Consider the following 20,160-nt stretch of genomic DNA (forward strand, 5'->3'; position numbering starts at 1 on the left):
GAACACAATCTCAAATCTATCCTGATATCATTTTGGTCCTATTCAAGTAATAAGGACAGCAATGAAAGAACACATGTCATTTTCCATATAGAGTGCAAATTCCTATGGATAGAGAAAGTTTAGATTGGTCTCTGCCTACTCAGTGCCTAGCACAGTGTCACTATATGTATCTGTCAAATTTTATGTCTCCTATGTTTGGAATCCAGTACCTTCTCAGCTAAGCCTCTCAAAATTCTTTCAAAGCTCAGCTACCTGTGGCCTTTCCTGGTCCCTTCGGCTGCACTCCCTCACCACTCCCCCAAACACAATTACCATGTGTTTGTTTACCTTGAACATATTTGTTATATACTTATATGTGTACTTCTCATATATATATATATATATATATATATATATATATATATATATATATATAAGAAACAATAAGAAATACTATTTCTATTGGACATTATATATAAGTTAAGATAACAGAGTCGATATTCCTAATATTCTATGTACCAAAATGGCCAGATTGGCCTTGACCAGCTTTCATCTGCCAAACTCTTTGAAGATCTTCTGCAGGGCTTCAGAATCTGACCTAGCTGATTTTCCAAGCATAACTTTCATACTAAAAAAAAAAAGTGAGTGTTTTACTTTAAAATGATTATAGAGGATATTGTGGTAAAGAACTTTATGGTTATTACCTGATTCACATCATAAGGCAAGGTAAGGGGAAAATGAGAAATCTAAGACATGATACTTACTTTAGAAAGTCTGAAAATGAGGTGAATGAAAGGACACAGTATTGTAGACATTTCTCTCCTCTAATAGAAATATATTCACTATGAGTGTTTACTATAACACTTAAGGTAACTGGCTTCCTTGGTGGCAAAGTACAGAAGAGCTTGATTCTTAGACTATTTTTTCTCTGCCTTTTTTTTTTTGTAAATCACTTAGAATCTCCAAGTTTGTTACAGTAGCCTTTTAAGGTCTGATTTTTTTCTATATTATCACAAAATTACCTATACAGGGACAATGTATTATAGATTTTACTAACCACACTCACCCCATTAAGATAAAAACAAAGAAACAAACTATCACAATTGACATATTTCTTTCTCTGTGTTGTGCTTTAAAAAAAAGCCATGAAAATTTGGGACTTGTGTGTGCTTTTGTGAAGTAGCTTAGAATCACAGAACTATTAGCTCTGCTCAATTAAGTCCTTGGTTTTCAACAATGCTCCCATTATTTTTTTAAACTATTGTACATCCCTGCATTTCTCATGTTGTCACTTGGTGGTGATGGAAGGAGTGGGGGTGGGGGACTTTCCAGAGCTGATCCTTCCAGTGTCAGTACTTCTTAATTACATTTCAGTTGTCTAGTCAATCCTAATGTTTCAGACCTTCTTTCTGAACTGAACTTACCTGAATTCAGTATTCATTTGTTATTTCTTATCTTATTATTCTTAATGAGCAAGAACAATTATTTACCTCTACCTCACTCCCTTTTTTTATAACCTCTTTTTTATGTGCTTATAAACCACAATCTTGCCCCTTTTTAGCATGCTTTTATCTATTCATATTTAATTCCTTCTATCTTTCATTATAGGTCACTCCTTCATTTGAGTAGTTTACCCTTTCCAATCACAAAGAAATGAATCTTATTCCATTTCCTATCTAAATCAGTCTGTGAAAATCTAAAATAATTCCCTCGTAGTGATAATATCTTAGTAGTCATGATAGCAATATTTCTATTCATTCAATATATGCCTCATTTAAAAACATGATTAATTTTGTTGTAAAATTTTGTTGGCATAGAAAAGTTTAAAAAATATAACTACGCCACATATTTGCATCAAATTTTAGGGCAAAAATACTTGAGATGCTCATTTTTACCACCTCCAAGAGGTGGGATTTTCAATATAAACTAACTTTTCTGTGTTGCATTATCATATATAACCTGAAAAGTAATTGAAAATTTATAATGTTGCATTTATAGATAGCAAATGAAAGAAAATGAACTTTTTAAATACTCTGCTTATTTGCCTAAAATTGTCAATCTAGTGCCTTCTTTTTAACCCTTCCCCCAAGTGCAATTTGACATTTCTGTTTAAAAAACGGTAGCTACACAGAAAAGTCACTTCCAAATAGAATGTTTTATTACATCAGTTATATCAGAGAGAGACAATCTTCAAGTAGCCTAAAAGAAAGTGGTACAAGTCCAATAGTTTTTCCCTCTAGCAAAGGAGAGGAAGAAAAAGAAAGCAGAGAGAAGGAATGTTTCTAAATAGTCACTATCATCTGCGAATAAATAAATGACCTTAAGATTTATGAATATGTTTCTCTCTGAAGATTTATTTTCAAGGTCTTATGTGTTGTCTTCTTTTAAATGACACTAACATTTTTTATTACATCCATCTAATGATGATTATCTACTGAGCTGTTTATATGATGTTGGATATTTAAATTTAAATTTAACTATAAACTCATTGGTTCCTAGGGTTCTAAAGGTTTTATCATGTTGCATGAATTTAAAATACAGATAATTTTCATTGTATTAGATAAAGACTACTGGGGAAATAATTCCAGAAACAGATAAAAATTCAGCAGTCGCATATAATGGAAAGTACTGTCTTAAAGTACACATGATCATGTGCATATGTGCATGCTTACTTTTATTCAGTGTGTTACTAATGTTTTGAAGAGACTATACTGCCAAAAATCATACAATATGTGCTGTGCAAAAACAGCATGTGTTAAAAATTCTAAGAAGCTTGATGCTGGGGTAAAAAAAACTTATCTTTAAAAGAAGGCAATATCCATTTCATAGAAAATCCACCAATTATCAGAAAATTCAGTAGCAATTTTCATTTTATTCATGTAACATTTATTTCACTAATTTCTTTTCTTTCAGAGTGTGTGCATGGAATGAATCCTCCTAGAGACTTTCACGGTATGAAATACTCCGATTATTTATATCTCAGATCCATTTGAGCATTTGTGTGTACATGAATGCATCAGACACATATGTAACATGTTGAGATATAAAAAATAAAAGTTAATTAATTAAACAATTAAAGCAAGCTTTTTGCTGATTCAAATATTTTTAAACAGCTTTCCACATAAGTGGCATGCCATATAAAACATTCAAATGAAACCTTGAATAATACCTTAATTTTTGTAGCATTTACAACATCTGCATTCTACTATTATTAAGTGACTCTTTGTAGGAATGTTGTCTAATGTAAAGCTTGGCTTCTGTTAGAGCACATTTTATTACCTATTTTAACAATGTGTTTTTTTAATATACGTATTGCAAGCTAAGCAATACAAAATTTTAATGAGGATAGAATGTTTACTCAGCCTTCCTAAATTAAAAGGATTCATTTTTTTTAATTTCAAAATTTTGTACTTATTATGTACACAATTGACTTAATGAGGGGTAGTCTTAATAAAATTAATACATATTGACCACAATATACCTGAATACTTGAATTAAGAAAAGAGACATTGGGGTAAGGTGTGAAACCCCATAATGATATGATTTTTTAAAAGTTTATTATCTTTGAAACACTCCAAAGAGAAACATATATTTTAATATTCAAAACCAAACCAATTTATATATTTAGATATATGTCTGTAGACTTTGTGCCATCATACCTTTATATTATTACACTCGGATTAAAATCTTCTTGCTTGTACATTGACTATTCACCACTGTAATATGTTTCAACTATAATAAAATGCATTTAGTTAATCCTGGTACTAGAATTAAATATTTTAAAGCATTTTATACTTAAATTGACAGAAACATAGAAAGGCAGAAAAAGAAAAAAGGAAACCCAGCAATTTTAAACTGAGGTTAATAGAGAAATTTTATTTCTCCTATATGCATGATTTCTTCTTTGAAAATTTCCTAAAAAGCAGAGTTAAAATATCTTTGACATATCCTTCTAGTCTTAGTTGGATGCTTACCCTATATTATAGAAGACATTAGTAAACTTTTATAGCTTTCAATGGAAATGATTGCTCCTCCTATGCATACTACTTATTATAGAATAGGGCAATATTCATTTTACCATATTATAAGCCCTTTTTAATTTTTTTTCTTCCTGCAGCAAATTTGAAAGCACTTGTGATACTAAAATAAGTTTACAGGGTTATCTTTTATTCTTGACTTCTTAGGCACTTGAAGTATTTTTTTTTCCCAAAGGAAGATCCCTGGGCTTTTCAGTTAGCTGTGGGCAGGTTTTAAGGGCAGAAGGTAATATTGCATTATTTTCACCCTTTTTTCTTTCTTAAAGAGTGTGGGGAAAGGAATTACATTCTGTTAAGGTATTCTCCCTGAACCTTCCCCCCAAATGCAAAAGATATCATTGTTTGTGATATTGCATTACTGAAATTTGTGCATAGTATAGTAAACCTAGCAATCCTTAGGTTTCCAGGCACTTCTAAATCAATTCATGATAACTTGCTTTCCATTCACTTTCAGCTTCTAGAAAAGAAGACAAATTATTAGTAGTTTTCCAGATTTTCTCAGCACATTATATAAAAGGAGTAGATTCTGGAAAACAGAAACACAAAATTGTCCAACAGAGAAGAAACAAGCAAAGACTTTCATTATTATTGTTTGTTATTCTATTTGTCCTGCCTTTGAAAAAAATCTTCCAAGGTCATAGGTTCGTTATTACCAGTTGAAACTCATAAACCCAATCACTAAAATACTTACACATGCAGTATGTACAGCCATGTAATTATCAAGCTTTCCTTTAAAAGTGATAAGAGCATGACTTCTGTAGCCTGGCAAACTACTGCTTCAAGAGTACCTTCCTTTTGATTACATCTTTTTTAGGACACTATCTTAGGGCTCCGAAGATCCGTTAGCACGTTTCCCCCGACAAACTATGTACAGTTGTACATTTAAAAAGATTCAAGAACCCAGGAGTCAGAGTTCATGTCTACCACTCCAAGACGAATAACTTTATTTTCAAACAATTTTTGGATTTAATTATATCTTCAAAGATAAATTTGCACAACAACCTAGCATAGTTGAATGCTGGGCAGCACTGAAACAGCGGCGATACACATTTTACCTGTCCGGAAACAAATCAACTAAAGGGGTTTTGGTGTATTTTAAGGGGTGCAGTGGGGTAGCACATAGAAATCAGACGCTGTGATCGCCTTTCGCAGAACCAAGACGTGAGACAGTACTTGGTACTTGTGAAGGGGTGAAAGAAAGGAGTTTTTGGACTCTGTGTGTGTGTGTTTAACTCATTGTTTGTCATCGGGAGCAAGAAAGGAGTCTCTTGCGGATGAAAGGCTGCACTTGATTTCTTTAAGGTTAGACAGAAATTGATCTTTCTCAAAAACCATTCTTAGAAACACAAGTGTTGACCTTTCCTTCCGGTACAATTTATTTTATTAAGCATACCAGTACTAGAAGTTCTCCAGGATTATTCCCAGGTCAGTAATTAAGAAGTTTCTCGACTTGTAGAGAAATGGGGAAGCGGCTAAGGTAGGAGAAGAAGAGGGATAAAGAATTCAGGCCAGGCCGGAGATGGAGTGTATCAGAACTAGCGGCTGTGCCTCTCCTTACGCACCCGCCCCCTCCCACCAAGACAGTCCCGAAGATGGTTTGAGCTGAAGCTACTGCGCTGGAATCAATGGCACAGCCCGAGGAAGTGATAGGGAGAGAAAAGAAATACAAGGACAAGGGCCTTCGCCAGCAGATACGAGTGATCATCTCTAATTTAACTTTGAAACATCTGGTGTGAGGAAGAGGCAATTGTCTTCACTGGTCGGCTGGAACTCAGTTCCTACCAAGACATATTTCCAACCAGGTTGGGAGCGAAGTAAGGGAAACGAAGTATGATACATATAGACATCTGCTCTAAAATGTTGTTAATGGTCCTCGGTCAAGCTGTACGTACTCATTTCCTCTGTGCTCGCTGCCGCGCCTTGGCTTGGAGGGAGTGGGGAAACGGGGAGCAATCTGGGGATGCTAATGCACAGAAAGTTTTCCCCGTTAGGAATGCGGGACCGGGGAGCATGTGTAGTTGAAGTGGATGGCTTGGACAGACAGTCATGCTGTAACTAAAATACTTAACGCTTCGCGATCCAGCATCTCTGAAGCTGTGAAGGTTCCCCATGTGCAGGGCTAGCGGTGCCCTCTAGTGTCCAAGCTTCCTTACGCCGGCGTATGCTGGAGCTGGAGGGGACACTCCCAGGCGAGATCAACTACCCGCCCAGCAGTAGCCTCTGGGTTTTGTTGCGCCTCTCTTGGGACTTGTATTCTTTCTGGCTACGCTCGCCTGCGGTCAGAGGGGTTCGTGCAATGACTCGGGGGGAGGGGGGATTAGGAGTAAAAAAAGAGATAATCACCCAAGAAGCCAAGGAGAAAACGCATTCTCTACCCCACCCCACCCCCATCCCATCTGCATACAACCCCAGTTTTTCCTCTCTCTGACTTCTTTCTCCGCCACATTAATGCAGCCGCTAGGGAGAAGGAAAGACTTCGAGTGCCAGGCTGAGCCTCTGGCCGGTCCTCTCCTTCCCCCGCCCCACCACCCTCTTTTGGTTCCTCCTGCTCCTGCGTCCCAGCTAGGGGTTTCACTCTCCCCCTGCCCCGGGCTACGCAGAAGTGGAGGTGCGGGTTGGGTGGCAGACGGGTGGAGGAGGAGATGAGTGATGAGTCTGCCCGGAAGTTCCCAGAAGGGAAATCTACCAGGGACTTGGAGAGAGCTTGAGGCGGTTGGGGATTTGAGCAAGGGAAGTTCCTAGATCGAGTTCGTAGAGTTCGTTTTTGTTAGGGGGTCAACTAGTTAAAGAAACGGGAAGGAGAGGAGGAGAGAAGAATCTGAAGCTTAAGCTAGAAAGACTGGGGCTGGGATGGCTCTGGACAGGGGCAGGGCAGTAGAGTCTGAAGTGCCCAAGACCGGAGTGCTTCCCTCGGAGCACCATTACTGTTGAATACAGGACAGGAAATAGAGAAGGTTTTTTCTTTTTTTTTTTCTGAAGGGGGTGGGAATTACCTCTCATTAGTCTCTCCCACCATAGAAACACACATACATATTTTTTCTAAAGCTTAGAATACGTCGGGGCAAGTTATTACGGACTCTGACACAATTGCGGGGGGAGGATAGGGGTACACGACTCAACCGCAAAGAAAAGAAAACAACAACAAAGACCCAAAGGTTGTCGTTATCTGGATCCTTGAAATGAATCAGCACCAATTTTCTACAGCCTCAAAACAAGACATATAGACATGCACAACTCCCTCTAACCTCCACCCTGCCCTTGTCCTGAGTCATTCTCTCCCACCTCCAGGACCTGGGAAGGTCTGTGAGCCCGAGGAGTAGGTTTGCGGCTTCTCGTGGGCTTTGAGAGAAAACTGGTGACCTCGCTGAGATTTTCAGACAATTATCCCGAGACACTCAGAGCACCAGCTACATCTGCACAGAGTTCCAACTCCTTCTTGCAACCCTTCCTTTGCAAATTATATAACAAACTCTAAAGCTTGCATAAGTCCTCCCTAAACCAGCAACCCCTTTCTCCTCCTCCACAGGCTGGCAGCTGTAGATATTACAGCTACTCCCGCACAGCCCCTTTGCACGACTGAAAGGAAATGGGGGTATTTGCAAAGCAAGAGCATCAGGGCCGGGCCTCAGGAAATGTGGTCGGTGGGTGGTAAGGTTCCAATCACAGCCATAACAAGTGGGTGACTGTGTCTACGTGTTGTGGTGGCCTTGGCATCCCATTGACACAGGCTCCTTGCTCAGTACAGTAGCGGCAGCGGCTGAATCAACTGGCCAATTCCAGGAGCCAGTGGACTTGAGCCGCGCCCTGGCTTGAACCGGAAAGGTTGCTCATTGGCCAGCGTCCTCCCCCTATGCAAATGAGCTGAGGGAATGGCATTCCTCCGAACTCTCTTACAGTAAAAGCACATTCATTTCCAGTCAATCTCATTCATAGAGCCAGAAGGCGCAGGCTGGACCGGGCTTTTCTCAAGACGCAATCTGAGCAAACAAACATCTCACAGAAGGTCATAACGCTGCACTCTCAGTGAGCTTGTAGACAGCTCTATCCAGCTGACTCCCGTGAACCCGTGAAGAATTTCAAGATTTATTTTTCCTTGCTCTGCATTGGTGTTTTTGCTTGTATTTTTTTCCCCCACTTTTTAATGAGCTGTATTCTTGGCTGGATGCTTTAACGTCTATCCTGGCTACGAACTTTTTTTTGTTTCTGTTTCCTTTGACAACTGCTCTCTCTCTCTGCGGAAGCAAGTGTGCTGCACTTCAAATAGAAACGTTAGTGTGTGTGTGTGTTTTAAACCAGAACTGCAGCATCTGCATTGATCTGTTGTTTGAGTATGATTCAGAAAGGAGTTACACCTGCTGGGATATACATAATATATGCATATATATTATGTATATAGATATGTGTATGTATATACATATGTATATATAGACGTATACATATTTCTATGTAGTTAAACAGTCCTGCTGTGGCTGAATTGAGGAAGATTGGTTTAAGTATTGCAAAAGTTGGCTGATGCAGAATATTAGTTGGCTTCTGAAGAGGGAGAGTGCCTGTGTTTCTGAGTGCTCTTTCATACACTATAAAACCACAGAGGAACCCACAAGTTTAACCAACACCCCCAAACCCAAGCTCTCAGATGTGGAGTTTTGTTTTGTTTTGTTTTAGCCTGAGAGTTCATCGTCTACTGGAACTTTTCTAAAACTTGCGAGAGCAAGAAAAAAAAATATTTTAAAATCTGAATTTTCTACAATGAGCATTTTGCAAGACTGTATCAAGAGATCATGACAAATACTCCTAGACCAACACAGATCCAACTACTGAAGCTGATTTTCAAGGCTACTTAAAAAAAACAAAACCAAAACCTGGATAGAACATTAATGGATTTCTGTTGTGTTTAAATTCTCTAAAGATTATATTGTAAATATTTTATGAAGTACAATGTGTGTGTGTGTGTGTGTGTGTGTATAGTGCACATACATTGTTAGCTTGACCTTTGGAAACTACAACTTTTGTCTTTGTGGACTGAAGACAATTTTATATTTTAAAACTGGCTGTACATGGAAGGCACTAAGGTATTTTGTGTTCTATTGGGACTTTAGAAAAATCACCAGGAAAAACCTAAGGCAGTTAACTACTGGAGATTCCAGATTGTATATGTGGTGGTCATATTTCTCTCTGCATAAATGTTTTAGGAAGCGTATGGGAACTTGGCCTATGGTGATTTTTTATAACAACCAAAGACTGAATTTGAAAACTTAGGAGAAGAAAGTATAAGAAGATTTTTTCGCTGCATTTTAACCCACTAAAAAGTCGCCTAGAAGGCGTGTGTGTATATCCTGAAGCCCTGCAACATCGTTAAAACTTTTTTTTTAACTTGGACCGGCTTATCAACTTATTTCTTCTCTCTTTCCCACCACTCAAAAAATAAAGTCTCACATACTTTTATGTTGGTTTCCAGAGAGCTAGTTGCTGAAGATTTGCAGTTATTTCTCTGTTTTATAAGAACTGTTGGGAGACTTAACTCAAAACGTTTGTTGTGATGCGTATCCCCGTAGATACAAGCACCAGCCGCCGCTTCACGCCACCCTCCACCACGCTGAGTCCCGGGAAGATGAGTGAAACGTTGCCGCTGGCTGTCCAGGAGAACAGCGCCTCCCTGGTGGGAAAACTCAGAAGTACAGACCGCAGCATGGTGGAGGTTTTAGCGGATCACGCGGGAGAGTTGGTCCGTACAGACAGTCCTAACTTCCTCTGCTCCGTGTTACCCACGCACTGGAGATGCAACAAAACGTTGCCGATTGCTTTCAAGGTATCGCGCTTTTAAACTTTGACCCAGGTGATAAGAAAGTAAGGAGGGAGAGGAGGAAAGGAGGGAGGAGGGGTAAAGGAGAATGGGGTACTTGGTCATAGGAAGAAGAGGTGAAAGGCAGTCAGGCCCGACTGAAAGTGTAAGGGTTGGGTTTTTTTGTTTTTTCTGTTTTTAATTCTAGTAGCTATTCCCACATCTTGAGAGAACGTAACTATTTCTCTAATCAGCCTGCTCAGCTCTGCTGTGCCTTACCAGACTGGGGATGGGCCTCTTTTTTAACTGAAGCTCTCCGTATTCTGCAGGACTAAAGAGGATGCTGTATTGGTGTAGTGACTTTCAAAGAATATATTAGTTATTTCGGGCTCCAGCTGTCCAGTAGCTAAGAGTGAAGGGAGGTTGGGGGTGAAGAGGGCGGAGCTAGCATTTAGAAAAAGTGGGTAAATGTTCATAGGCACTATAAAAACATCTTAAAAGGCATCGGGTGTGACAGTGCACCTTTTAAAAGTTCCCAAACAACTCACAAGGCTATTCTTTTCCTGTCTCTTTCATAGTGAGATGATAGAGAGTTATGCTTTCCACTCACTTTCTCTTAAAAGGATCACAGGTTAGGAGCAAAATTGTCTACGTCCAGCATCCAAATGCTGCCTCTCCCGTTTCTCTTCTCAGTGTTTTTCATATTTGCCAGTGAGAAGAAACATAAACTTACCTTGTAGATTTAATTTCTTGGCAAAGAGGAAAATGCCTATGCTGGCTTTGAGTGGTGTATTTTTTTATTTTTTTTTTATTTTTTAGTCTCTTAGGTGTCGTCTTAACCAAACAACACAGCATAAATGATTACATTAAATTTTGAAAAAGTTTTCTGAGTAATTATGTTAAGCACTAGCCCCATCCCTACTAGATGCCAGAAGTAGCAAATCTTGTTTCTTTTCCTGGAACTCTCCTAAATGTTATCACCGGATTCACCTAGATTAAAGCCTTGAGGCAGTGAAAGGTTAACAGAGGGTGTACTTTTAAAGGAAGATGCCTTGAACCAATGCGTAGTTTAGCAGCAATTTCAATTTGGGGTGAAAGTGGAGGAATGGAGCAGGGAATGGGAGTGTGGGTGAGGAATATTTCTCTCATTTTTGATCGAGGAGGCTTCCCTCTTCATCTTTGGGCTCCTGTAAGCAAGGGCCTTTAGCTAGAGAGTAAATAAACAATCCCAAATTTTAAAAACATGCATGCCAAATCAAAACATTTCTTCCTAGGTTGTTTCTGTCCCTTCTTCCTTGATTTTGAACCATCAGTGTAGTGCTGATTTAAAGGGTTTTGAACAATTTAAGGAGATTTTTAAGGCAGGTGATTCAAGTTACAGAAATGCACCACTTTTTTTCTTTCTCATTTGTGTGATTATACCTTCTGCTTCCTTTTAAATAGTCTTTTGTTTCTGTACACTGTGCATTTATTGACTTAATATTATTTTAGATTATTCTACATTTGACACTGTCTCATAGGCAATATACAATCATTAATAGGAGTTCTCCCTTCTTCTTAAATTCCAAGCAAATTCTATACCTCTGTTGTCCTATAACATTTTAAAAAATAGCTCTCTCTATGAAAAACACCCCATTCTTTGCCCTGAAAACAGTTTTATTTTAATTTTTGCTGGAGTGAGAAGTATGTAGTTACCTTATAATTTTATCCCTTCTCCATTTATTTACACTTAGAGTCAGGAACACATTTTGAAGTTTAATTCAGACTAATCCCTTTGTGAAAGCAGTCTTCCTACCTAACCCTCCTCTGCCCACCCTCTGATCTTCAGCAAAGCACAAGAGCATATTCCAGTGTCCAGAAGAGCATGCAGAGATGTCTAGGCAAAAAGAATACTTTCACAATGCTACTATTTAAAGGAATAGCCCGGTAGAATCAGAGAGGCCAGCCAGTATCAATCATATCCTCCTGGGCAATCAAGTGTCTTTGTTTAACCCTTGTCCCTCTCCCCCCCCTCATACACCTCACATCCTTCATACTCACATTTACTTTAAGTCAAAAATTATTTAATAAAAGATACACATCCCCTCACCCCAACAAATAAAACTGCTCATCTTAGAAAGTTACCTTATGAAAGAGAAGAAAGTTATTCCTTCAAAAATAAAGAGGATGGGAGGAAAATACTTGTAGAAAAAAAGTCATAAATCATTAATGAATCCCTCTTTTTTTAAGGCTTATTTGTCTGAGTGATGTTTTGTTTTAGAGATTTCTCCTTCCTTCTTAATTTCTTATTTCTTGAGTGAATTAAGATTCTTGAGTTCTCTGAATTTAGTAGTTTATATACTGTAGCATGTAGGGCAGAGGGACTCCCCTTAAAGTTTGGGGAAAGAAATTATCAAAGTAATCAAATAGATTAATTACATTGCCTCCATCCTGTTCAAATACAGGTCTGCTTCTGAGTAACTTAGATTTTCCCCAATGAATACTGCACTGAAATTTACCTACTTTGTCTGTTTTCCTTAATGCACATCGAATGCAGAGGTTTGAAGTTAGTAAAGCAGGGTAGAAGGGAAAAGCCTTCAAGGAGTGACTAGGCCAGAGCTGAAAAAGCCCTTTACCCATGCCACCTACTCCATTTAGTGACTGCAGAACTATATATTTCAAAATTTACATTTTGAGAAATTTTCAGTTACTTGTATAAAACATTTAGCAGCAGAGCAGCAAAAAAAAAGTGCAAAACAAAATAAAAAACCTTGAAACAAAAAAAACATGACAAATTCCCTCTGAGGGACAAACTACATCTGATAGTTATAGTAACATTGAAAAATTTCTGGACTTCCTTAACCATCTCCTGACATGCTATGTCTGCAATCTTTAGACCTAACGGGTCATAAATTATTGTAAAATAATTCTAAGGTTGTGTTTTGCCATAGTTGTATGTCTTAGGTAATAAAATGCATTTATTTTTAAATAGGAAGGATGTGCATTTTGCTAAATTTTAGGAAGCCTTAAATCTGTTGTCCCTTAATAAGTTTTTTGCAAAAAGGTCCTTATAAAACATATCCGAGCAATTTAAATATCATTTAAAAGGCATTAAATAAACTTGAGAAATAAGATGATATTAGAAAGTTTGGTTGATGCTATTGGTACACTAAAAAATACCAAAGCTCTAGGACCTTGCATCGCCTAATAGGTAATATTCTTTATAGAGCAAGAAAAAGCTAAGAGTTCTTTCTGTCAGCAAGACCACTATTCCTAGTTATAAATGAAATATAATCTGTACTGAATTCAAAGTTCTACTTCACAGCTTTCCTTTGGAATACCAGAAAATAAAGGGATTTTAAATTAAGTCAATTGTAACTGTGACTTAAACTTAGTAACTTTAAGTTTAAAATACCAATGATGTTGTGAGAGGACTAACCAAGAGCTGTATCAGGACATCCATAAAGCATCTATGTAGTCTTGAGTATGAGAGGATTGTCATTTTGCTCAATTTCCTGATAATATTTTTAAAACAGAAAAGTAAACCATAATATGAAAGCTTCATCCAACAGGCCCCTTCTTGTCTGTTTAGTCTGTGTCATAATGTAAATGTTTGTATTTTCCTACCTATTCTTTGTGATCTTTAATTCCAGATACTCCTCCTCCCCTTACCTCTGAAGGCTAAATAAATTCTTTTTTATTTCTTTTCATATTGTCTATAGATGACACTGTAGGATATGAACACAAACCTTATTTTAAAAATCAGCTTTAAAATAATTTAACCCAATTGGAGCTTTAATTATATAGTAGTAATCATGATAGTAGTCATTTTGTGGTACAAAATATACAGAGAGTAATAGTTTTATGTATTTCTTACTCAATTCCTCCCCTCAGCTCCCACTAGAAACACTAATATAATAACAAAGCATCAGACTCTAAGCAGTGTGCTGAAGGACAAAAGGCATATTCCCAAGATGGTAACTTTCAAAATTAAAAAAAAAAAAATATATATATATATATATATATATATATATATATATATGCATATAAAAAATCCTCATTTTCTTACCTTTAAAATTTTATGTCAGCAGCCTTTTACAATTTAATAAAGATAATACTTATTGTGTTTTCAAAAGTTTGTTGAGAAATTCAAAGTGGATTGCTCACTTCAACAGCCAAATTAGTAACTTGTACAGCATAGACAAAATGGAACAAAATAATCACAGAGCTGTGATGATTTAAGTGGAACTTTGCTGAGATGGAGGTAATTTAAAATATATATCTGTAAAGCAGAATTATTTATTTTGACCTTTTTATAAATTCAGCCTCAACAATGAGTTATTCACTTTGCAAAACAAATATTTTAACCCAGTCCCTGTGTACTTAGTTAATGTTGAATTAAATAAGGAAGCCTGAGCCACCATGGGGAGAAGGAAAGGAGGAAGTAGAAATATGTACTTAAGGAGGGCATTTCAACACTGTGCGAGACTAATTATATTTAGGGAAGTGAGAAAAAAAAATCCAACACAGCAGAAGACAGCTAATAGAATAGAACTGAAACACTCTACATAAAGAAGGCTGAAGTGATAGTGGTCATTTTAAAAAAAAAACAATGGGCCTATGATTTCATCATTTTAAGGCATTCTTCATAAGGACCTCCTTCAGCTAATGCAGAATGGCACCTGTTCTGTAACTTACGTTTTTAGAGCTTTGCCTGGGGTACTAGGAGGTTGTTACTTTCCTTGGCCCTCACAGCCAGTATCTGTCAGGGGTGAAACTTGCACTTAGGTTTTGAGATCAACTGTCTATCCATTGTAGAAAGGATGCTTCTTATGATAGAGTGTTAATATGTAAATAATGAGTAGAGAGAGATTAATTCATCCCCCTTTGTTAACCAAAGAGCTTATCACATTTTTGATCTAAATTAAACAAGATAAAAAGGATTTAATGTAAGAACCAAAGACCTAAGAAGCAGAAATATATATGTAACCGTATTTTTCAAAGGCATTCTGTAGGAGACTTTAACAGAAGCTTATGCTGAAATAAAATAACAAAATATATTGTTCTAATTCTAATCTCTTGAGGGTAAATTAGGTTAAAAATATGTTCAGCTACTACACAGATTTAATATTATGATAAGAGAGAATTTGCTTTATGTACTGATCAGCTGTTCTATTGGGGAGCGGGGACTTGTCTTGGAGACAGAAAACTTTAGTGAAGTCCGAGATGGTAACACTAACTAGTTCTGTAACCCTGGAAAAGCCACTGAACTTTTCTGAGGTTCAATTTCTCAGTTTGAGAAATGGGAATATTATTATTTATACAACCTATTTCACAGGATTTTAAGAAAAGTACTTTGAAAAACAAAACAATGATTGAAAAAAAGCTATTATTATCACACCTCAATGTCTTTTCTTTGTCATATTCTATCAGAGAAGTGGTACTATTGCAAAGAAAACAACAATTGTCTCAAGTATATGATAAAGGGAAAATAGAAAGAGTAGATCAAAATTCCAAGGAGCACAGAACCCATTATAGAAGACGGTGGTCTGGGCCTTGCCAATGATAACAACAAAAGACTAGAGTAGTTTTATATACTGTTAGAAGAAAAATGAGTGGGGATAGGGCAGGGAAGTGATATAGGTGAGCAGAGGTAGCTTGTGAGAAGTTTATTGAGTATTACCTAAGGCCCAGGAGGATGAATTATGTATAATGAAAAGAAAATTAGGAATATAAATAAGAGAACACTGAGGATGTGATTTGAGATGGAGCTATACATGAAATGTCTTTCCAGATCAACTAAATGTTTCTCTAAGACCCACCCATAGTTATCAGTATAATTCAAGAAGACCCTGCATTGCAGAGGAACTCATAAATTGTAGAATCTAAGCCTTTGGAGATGTTTGTTTTATAATTAATTTTTAAAAGTCACGAGGTTCCTTTGTGGCAATTTTTTTTCCTTTTAGCCCAGAATTTAATTTAAAGCCACTAATACTAGTGTTAATACTTGCTAGCATTGATACAGCACTTTGAAATTCACAAAGTCAGTTGAAACACATGACAAAACAAGAGTTTTATCAGCAAATCAACAAGATGATATTCCAAAAGACAATTTAAATGTGATTAAAAATTTTTCATGAAGTCATCTGTGCAGAGCAAAATTCAATTTTTTTTCTCCGAAGCAGTTTTATGGCAAAGTGAAGAAGTCTAAGGCTAGTTAGTTCTCCCTGAAGATAGTACATAAAGCCCCATTCTTCCTTTGAATCTAAATGTATACAAGCAGAAGTAGGTAGCAAAGAAAGAGGAAGAGATTATTGTAATTAGGATGTGTAGCTTTCATGCATAATATTGTATTTTATCTTTTATAGTACCATCTTTCAAAGTTTAATTTCTAGGTTTTGTATAAATATGAAATGTCTCAGAGAGGCATTGTGGCATAATGGATAGAGTCATTCCCAGCCTCAGAGTCAGGAAGACGTGAAGTGAAGTCCTACTCTGACACTCCTGATAAAAACTCTTATACCTAGTGGCTTTGTGAACCTGAAAAAAGTCATTTAACCCCAACTCTCCAAGATGAAATATTTGCAGAACAGATGCCAGTTTCAACAGAGACAGTTTGTTCATCCAAACTACCTAGACTAGTGAAATATGCAGATTCAGGCAATAGAAAAAGAAATTTCTCATTATTTTCATAACAAGATAAGTTGACCTAACATAAACTATATTCTGAAAAGTAAAACTTCCAACTGGCATCACATTGCGAGAGAATTCCACTATATTGTATAGCATTATTATTTTACTAGGTTATATTAGGTTAAATTTGATAGATATTCCTCTATTTTGAAACCTATATTTGTTACATAAAATGTATGTGAAAATAACTTCCTATACATAGATTTGAGGGTGTTGCATAATTTGTAGTTGCTTTTCCTTTACAATCTTAAAATAGTACAATTGCATATTTAATTTTGGACAGACTCATGTTTCAGTAAATGCCAAATACAAGAATTTTTTATGTCTGTGTTTTCTTTTTGACTAATTTAGGTGGTTGCCTTGGGAGATGTTCCTGATGGGACGTTGGTCACTGTGATGGCTGGAAATGATGAAAATTACTCTGCTGAATTGAGAAATGCCACAGCGGCAATGAAGAACCAAGTTGCAAGGTTCAATGACCTCAGATTCGTGGGGAGAAGTGGAAGAGGTACATATTTTCCATAACTGCATATATTATATTTATGTTTTTAAGTATGGACGTATATAATATGCATATACATATACTTATAAAATGTAAGATACTTATAAGTTATAATATTTCCTTGGGGGAAAATCCACTTCAAAAAGTCCTATCATGGACATCAACCTTTACCTTTTTTTTTTTAATTTTCTTTCACTTCTGTATTTGAAGAATGGCATTAATGCTTTTACTGAATTTGGTTCTTATTGTATACTCAGCAATATAAAATTATTTTTTTAACGTCTTAAAAGGTGCGTAATTTGAATTATATATTTCAGGGCATAACATCTAGCTTTTTCCCCTCATATTTAAAAGTAAAAAAATACATATCTAATAGGAGGTAACTATATGATTAAAAAGTAGAGATTCTCTTTTTGAGAATCTCTGAAAAACTTCTAACTTAGGTCCTATATACAACCACTTGTGAACAAGCGATATTAGGTGGTAATTATGATTTAAAGATCTAGATTAGTGGTGTCACACTCAAATAGAAACAGATCCCCTGAGGGCTGCATTTGACTTAGAAAACCACAAATTAACATTATCTACATTTTATTATATTTTTATTTATTTTGTTAAACATTTCCTAATTACAATTTAATTTGGCTTGGGCCACACTTGTGAATTTTGTGGGTAACAAGTTTTTTAGGCCTTGCTTCTTTCATACCTCTGATCTAGATTGTAGAAAACTTAAGGAGTTTATATGTAAAGTATATTGCACACTAGTGACATTGCAATATAACTTTGTTATATTGCTTACAATAAATCTTATATATTTATATCATGAAACATTGAAGAAGAATTGGCAATGGCATTCTAATTCAAATTCATCTGTGGTTTACTTGTGTTATGCCGTCTTGTTACACTCATATCTGATACCCTATGTTTCCTTTGGTCTAGCTAGGAACTCAGACAACAGATGCTATTTAGCTCTATTTGTCAAAAGAGTTGCAGCCTTGTTGGTTAATTGTTATTATTTGTATAGTGGGTTTTATGTTAATCATTTCATTATGTGTGCCTGATATATTTAGAACAGCAGCAAATGTGGGTAGATGGACAGTTTAAGGAGATGCCATCGTCTATCAGGAAAGTTTACTTCTGCATTAAAGGATTCAAATGTGTGTTGTTGTTTGGCCCTGACCTATGATGTCATCAGTGTTGAAAACTTCCTCCACCAGTAAAGACTGGCAGCTTTTCTGTAGTTTGTCATCTCAGAAAGTTGCCTGGGGCACTGAGAGTTTAACTGCCCTGACATGGTGTCATGGCTGGTACAACTTGTACATGTCAGAGGGAGGACTTGAACCCAGGTCTTTAGAATTATCAGAGTTGTTCCCTTTCTACTTATGCCACACTGACTGTAGGTGAGTCAGTTTACAAATACCGCTATGTTAAGTAGAGTTTAAAAAAACAACAGGATAAATAACATTTTAAAAATATTTTATAATGTTTCATTTGAGAAGTTTTAAAGGTATTAGTAAAATACATATAAGTATAATACTTATTTTAAAAAATATTTAATGTCTATTATTTAAAAGGAACATACAGTACTCAATAAGTATTCCAGGATAGTTGAGGGAAAGTATTTAGTATTCTGGTTGTTGTTTGATATTTGTCGGTTCTGTTAACCTAACAGTTTGGTGTGTCTTTCAAATGGAATATGTAGGGGCAAAATATAACATGTGATTTCTAATATAGGCTCCTAGTCCTAAGGATAATGATGTTATAAGGGGGGAAAAATCCATTGAATAAAAGCAAAAAGATCAGTTATTAAATATGTTTATCTATTAGAGGTACTCTCCTTTGAATAAATGGATTTTATCTTGTGATTCTGAGATGTGTTTAGAAAATATTTCAAAGACTTTAGAGAGATAGCTAGCAAAGCAATTGAGAAACTTAAAAAAAAAATGGAGGACCTACAGTTTGGTTTCCAGCATATTCTCTGAGATAAATATCACAAATATGTTCTTGATTTTCAACTTTAAGATTTAATAGCTGAATGTAGTACATTAATTATTCAAAGAAATCAGGTGTTCTACTAGAATATATAGCTATCTCATGGTTTTTTTTCTTATGAAAGCTTTGAAAACTGGTTACCAATATGCCTTACATTTTACTAAAATAAGGTTTCTGGAGATATGCCATACCTCAATTGGTAATGGTAAATAATGAGAATTTGGACACTGCTTGCTCTCTTTTCTGTATCAAAGATCTAATCTCCCAAACACCATTGGATATTCCTATTTTGAGTGGGTGACTAATAGGTACTTTTGTTTACTTGTATAACAAACGAATTGTTTCCTAAAGGTGTGGATGTTTGCATTTGGCTGCTTGATTTCTGCTGGTCTATTCTTGAGTTTGCATATACACTGAAGAGAAAAATCTCTGCCTCAGGAGGAAGGCAGTGCTTCTTTTAATTCCCTGTGAAAAAGAAAGAAAGAAAGAAAGAAAGAAAGAAAGAAAGAAAGAAAGAAAGAAAGAAAGAAAGAAAGAAAGAAAGAAAGAGAGGGAGAGAAAGAGAGAGGGAGAGAAAGAGAGAGGGAGAGAAAGAGAGAAAGGAAGAAAGAAAGAAAGAAAGAAAGAAAGAGAGAAAGAAAGAAAGAAAGAAAGAAAGAAAGAAAGAAAGAAAGAAAGAGAGAGAGAGAAAGAGAGAGAGAAAGAAAGAGAGAGAGAGAAAGAGAGAGAGAGAAAAAGAGAGAGAGGAGAAAGAAAGAAGAAAGAAGAAAGAAAAGAAAGAAAGAAAAAAGAAAGAGAGAGAGAGAGAGAAGAAAGAGAGAGAAGAAAGAAAAGAGAAGAGAAAAGAGAGAAAGAGAGAGAGAGGAAGAAAGAAAGAAAGAAAGAAAGAAAGAAGAAAGAAAGAAGAAAGAAAAAGAAAGAAAGAAAGAAAGAAAGAAAGAGAAAGGAAGGAAGAAAGGAAGGAAGGAAGGAAGGAAGGAAGGAAGGAAGGAAGGAAGGAAGGAAGGAAGGAAGGAAAGTTGAAACTTTACATATGAAATGTTTCTTTTCAAACAGGTTCACCTTCCTACATGTGATAAGTAGAAACCAAAGATATGTAAAACTGTAATTGAAAGTTTAAGTCTGTTATGGTTACTGTATATTGTTTGCTTTTAGTGAGAACTGATTATTACTCCAATAGAGAGAGACCTTTTTTA

General features: G+C 36.2%; 1 protein-coding gene across 3 annotated transcripts in view; it reads left to right on the top strand.

Moving 5' to 3' along the window:
- Positions 1–20,160, top strand: part of RUNX1 (RUNX family transcription factor 1) — a 339,165-nt gene that overhangs the window by 197,725 nt on the left and 121,280 nt on the right. For 2 of the 3 annotated variants that reach the window (XM_020995861.2, XM_020995864.2), the window contains exons 3-5: positions 2,893–2,931; positions 9,572–9,825; positions 16,822–16,978. In XM_020995861.2, the coding sequence (XP_020851520.1) occupies positions 2,893–2,931; positions 9,572–9,825; positions 16,822–16,978 (450 nt within the window). The remainder of the gene's footprint in view (positions 1–2,892; positions 2,932–9,571; positions 9,826–16,821; positions 16,979–20,160) is intronic. The other variant, XM_020995862.2, reaches the window with a different exon arrangement.

This window comes from Phascolarctos cinereus, unplaced genomic scaffold (assembly GCF_003287225.1).
Source record: "Phascolarctos cinereus isolate Bilbo 61053 unplaced genomic scaffold, phaCin_HiC Scaffold_726;HRSCAF=1367, whole genome shotgun sequence".
NCBI classification, from domain to species: domain Eukaryota; kingdom Metazoa; phylum Chordata; class Mammalia; order Diprotodontia; family Phascolarctidae; genus Phascolarctos; species Phascolarctos cinereus.